The 4,746-nt window shown below is 39.0% G+C and overlaps 1 protein-coding gene across 1 annotated transcript in view; it reads left to right on the forward strand.

Annotated features, from left to right (window-relative positions):
• The window catches only part of LOC116716306 (integral membrane protein GPR180-like), a 7,801-nt gene extending 4,433 nt beyond the window's left edge, over window positions 1-3,368 (forward strand). Inside the window, exon 10 of the mRNA XM_032557226.1 lies at window positions 3,180-3,368. Within this exon, the coding sequence (XP_032413117.1) occupies window positions 3,180-3,368 (189 nt within the window). The remainder of the gene's footprint in view (window positions 1-3,179) is intronic.
• The last annotated feature ends 1,378 nt before the right edge of the window (window positions 3,369-4,746 follow it).

Here is a 4,746-nt window from a genome sequence, read left to right on the forward strand (position 1 = left end):
AGCTTCCTATCCCACATTACATCCATCTTCTACGCAAGTGTGACAGAAAGTCCCAGCGTGACTTTCAATCATAGCGAATGTCAGCCTCTCTGAGGTTGACGAAAGGGGTTTGCTTCTCTGAAACCATGACGGGCTTTTCATGATCGTTTCAGTCCTGTGATAATTAGGCTGAAGCTGGAAAAGCACGACGAACAGTGATGCCATTCCAGTGTTTGTGTGTGAGGGTGCCTGTGGTGATGTTGGAGACCGGGTGTAACTGAGCTGATCCACAATAGACAATGGACTGGCAACTGCCATTTGCTGCACATGTTCGGTCGAGAAAGTTGGCCGAAGTGTGAGGGAGTGCAGCCAAGTTTCTGGCCGGTGATATCAGATTTCATGCTGTCATTTCACTCATCTGTGTTGTCTGTTTAAAAATAAAAACACCTGACTGACCAAATCAAAAACAGTGATAGTGTTATGTGCAAAACATTTCTAGGAGCTGGGCTTGTGTATGAGCGAGGTGTGAAACCGGCATATAGAAACTAGTGTGCACAAATGGAACAAAGTGTACTTGTGAATGCTGATGCTGGCACATAATGTTGCTGCAGTTATTCAGGTATTCTTCCTCCGTGGTGGAAACAAACTGCAAAGTCAGGCTGTTTCTCTCTCTCCTGAAACATTAGCAAGCGAAGCGCTGAAAGTTTGGAAATTTTTGCAACCGTTCTTTTATAATGTTGAATTCATGGGGATCATAACTTGTTGGTAGATTGTGTTTTAACAAAATATCCATAAACCAACATATCCAACACTTTTTTTAATCAACAAAAAACATTCCTGACTATTGTCAGAGAAATATTAATAATGGGACACCCATTGGAAGCTGAGGTTATTTCTTGTCATTTAGGTGCTATTAAATTACTTTTCATTTATTTTATATAAACAATATATTGGATATAAACATGTGATTATGCCTTTTAAAAGTAGATATTTTTGGGTTATCCTAATTTTTCAAATCAGAGATAAAATTCCTCTATTTATATAAATAAATACATGTTTAACGAAATGTCAGATTCGGTCAGTACATTTATTAAAATCTTCTTGATATGCCTCTGTGTGCTCGAGATTTCCTTGTGGAGAGATAAAGTTTTTTAATGATTTGGCAAGCTTCCAGATGCACAATTTCACCACAACTAAACAAGCAACTGCACGCTTCTAAATATTTGACAGAGTCTGCTGATTTCTCTGCCGTCGTGAAGCGCTAAAAGCGGGAATGCCATTAGTGTGGGCCACACGGTCTTCAGCCATTATCTTAGCAACACCATCTTGACACAAACATTTTGGAGGCAATTAAAGATTATATTTGTGTGTGCGTGTGTGAATGTGTGTGCAGCTGTCGGAGAGCAATTACAGTGACAATTTCTTCAATGTAGTACTGGACGGCTCATTTTCATATCAGAGGAAGCTGCTATTTTTCTGTTTTATTAATGTGTTGTCAGAGGGAGGTGTGCGGTGCTTGTGCATGTATTTGACGGAACAAAAGACTTGAAATTACAAACGGGTAAACGGAAAAAAAAAGACATGTATGGAGATGATACAAGATGCAAAACCGTAAATGTCTTTTAATATATCCACTGCATTCTGGGTTTTATTACTCACAGGCCAGATTTATTGTTTAAATATACTGCTTCATGAAAAGAAGAAAATACAAAACGGAGCCCAGAAGAGCAAATGAAGTGATTTCATCATTAAGGGGAGGTGGTTGTGGTTGTGTGTGGGTTAAACAGGAAATGGGGTTTACATTATTGTGTCTTTACAAGTGTGACGGTATGTGAAGCGAGTCAGCTGCAGTGTTTGGGGTTGACCATAATTGAAAAGGGCCATGCTTCTCAGCGTGCATAAATGTGTGTGATCTCAGTGCTTCGAGGTGCTTTGGTTCATAATGTGCTTAAAAACAGAGAATTCAATAATTATGTATGAAAAAGATGGAAATTAGTAAAACACCATGTAAAATGTGGTTCATAATATTTCTGTCCGTCTTTAAAGAGAATTTTTTGTATCCAATTTTTTGTATTTTCCGTATTTGATTTTTGTTTTTTTGTTTTTAAACGAAGGGGAAAAAACTGGTTTCATTCAGTCTGGGGCCTCTAATTAAAGTTAATCAACAGGGTTGGATTGGGCTCATACTTCTTAGACCCACTCTAAACTAGTGCAGATTGTTCCTACAGATGTGGGGAAGTTGTGAGACTTTGTGTTCAGACCACAGCAGGTCAGGTCTTCATAATTTAAGTTCAGTTTTCATTGCTCATAGCTATTGGGTTAGATGTGTTAATCTGCTTGATGTGTGGTGGGGTCTGGACTCAATCTGTTCAATATTAATTAAACTACATAAAAATAAATGCAGTTGAGTAGCATATGTCAATATAATCTAAAAATTGATGAGTAAAAATAGAATATGACAGAATTTTTTTGGACAACAAAACATCTGGTGTGACCTCCAGGACCAGCCAAAGGTTTTTAAAAGTAAAGGGTTGTTATGCATTTGTGACACAAATAAGTGTCACAAAACTGTAGTTACAGTAAGACAGGAAATAGAAAAATATCATTTTTAAACATTCTTTCTTGTTGCATTCTGTTTTCAAAACACATTTCCTTGAACTTTTTCAGAGAAGATGCGTTTATTCATCACATCCGAAGCTTTAAGATAATTTAATGAGAAGAAGCAGCAATAATTATTTGGACGCAATGACAAAAACTTTCAAATAGCACGAAGGAACATTCTCTGAATCATGTGCTGTAACGCTAATAATGACTAAAACCTGCTTTCATTTTCTGCCAGCAGTCATTTAATCGGAACAGGACCAGTTTTTTCCAGATGACGTAAATGTCAGTTTGGAGGGAAAAAGTGAAAACGCTGCAAATACAATTAAAGTCGGAAAGTTTGAAAAAAGCCTGGGTGCCTTTTACGTTGTGATTACATCTGGGTGTGAGTGAGATCACATTATTTTTGACGGGGGTGTCTGTGTGTCACACGGGGGCCTTAATTGACACTCGGTGCTGCACCAGACTGGCCATTATGGAGCTGAATCTTGATCTAATCCACAGAGTTAGTGGCCTTAAATAGATAATGCTCCTGTAGCAGGGTCCAGTCGCTGGGGAGGCTCAACATATGCTCAGTGTGTGTGCATGTGTGTGTCCAGGAGAAGACAGCTGAAACCCAGCCAAAGACAGAGCAGCATGCCTATAACATGAGCAACAAACTTTCCAGAGAAACTGAGACCCCCAGCTGGTCTCTGCAGAGCGCCGTAACTTTAACACTGCAGCAGTCCACTAATACGAACCGACACTGTGGATCCAAGAGGATTCGCCGTGTCAGGACCCGAGGATGATGAAACCAGAGCTCACGGTGTAGAAAGCTAGCAAAGCAGACAAGAGACTGACAAGCAAACAGACGGAGGAACCCGCAGGGTGGGCAGATGAAAACAAAACAAGCAAGAGAAATGCCGGGAGCAACCGTAAAAGGAACAGGGAAAATATGCATCAAGTGTAGGAGAAACTGCCAGAAAACACAGAGAGGAGAAAATACCCAAGGTACTCTAAATTGGAGCTGGGGCATTAGAACGACTTGTCAATCACAGGTGGGCAGAGGTTCAGCTGATATACACACACCGATGAGTCAATTACAGACCAGCAAGGCAGAATGTCACGGCCGCACGGACACTAAACCGAAGGCTTAACCTCCTCACACCACATCAATATGCCTCTGTGGAGCTGGGGAGAGGTGGAGGAGGAGGAGAAGTAGGAGGGAGGGAGGGTGGAGGCTGCTGGACACCAAAATCACATAATCCACCTTTCATGTTGGGTAAAAAAATGACTTAAATTGTGTCTTCCAGCTACTTTGGGCAGCAAAGGCTCAATATTTCAATGCATTCTCAATATTTAAAAATGTAAATATTGAGAATACATTGGATTATTTCTACAATATTACAAACACTGATTGTTTTTTAAGTATTTCTGTTATTTGACGATAATAAAAACTTGACTCCTGGGTTTTGATTTAATAGTTGTAGCCTGTTTTAGATGTGAGCGCCCTCAACTATTGAATGAGCAATACTTCACAATTCTTCCAAGGTTATGATTATTAAATCTACTTTACATTTTTCCTTCCACTCAACTTTCTATTAATATGCTTGAATGTAGCACTCTGAACAGCCACTTTCTTCTGCAATTACCTTTTTAAATAAGGAAATTATATTTCCGAATTATAGTCCGAATTATAAGTGAATAAATCATCAGTAAATTCAAGGGTTTTTATAATATACAAAATATCTAAAGCACTAAACTCCAGAATTTTAAATTATATGTACGGAAACTTTACATTAAAAATATGTAGGATTAATGAAAAGACACAGATGAGGAACAACAAGGTTACTTAGAAAAGTTTACGCCGGCTTTTATGCGCCGCATGAAAAGTGTGTTAGTAGTGAAATAGAAATCTTTCTTCAATGACAATAATCCCGTCTATTTAAGCACCGCCACTGACAGAAACATTACATTAAAGTCATTAGAGCTGGTCCAGGAATTCGCAGATTCATCTGTTATCAGTGTTTTGTTTGACAAGCTGCTTGTCTGAGATGTGAACACAATGGCAGCAAGCGATGAGGAAATGTGTTGACAGAACTCAAGTGTTATTAAGTGACTCTTAACAGCTGCTCCCGTCATCTGTGCTGAAGGTTTTATGATCCTGATGAAGAGAAACAAGACATT

This window comes from Xiphophorus hellerii, chromosome 24 (assembly GCF_003331165.1).
Source record: "Xiphophorus hellerii strain 12219 chromosome 24, Xiphophorus_hellerii-4.1, whole genome shotgun sequence".
Classification (NCBI taxonomy): Eukaryota; Metazoa; Chordata; class Actinopteri; order Cyprinodontiformes; family Poeciliidae; genus Xiphophorus; species Xiphophorus hellerii.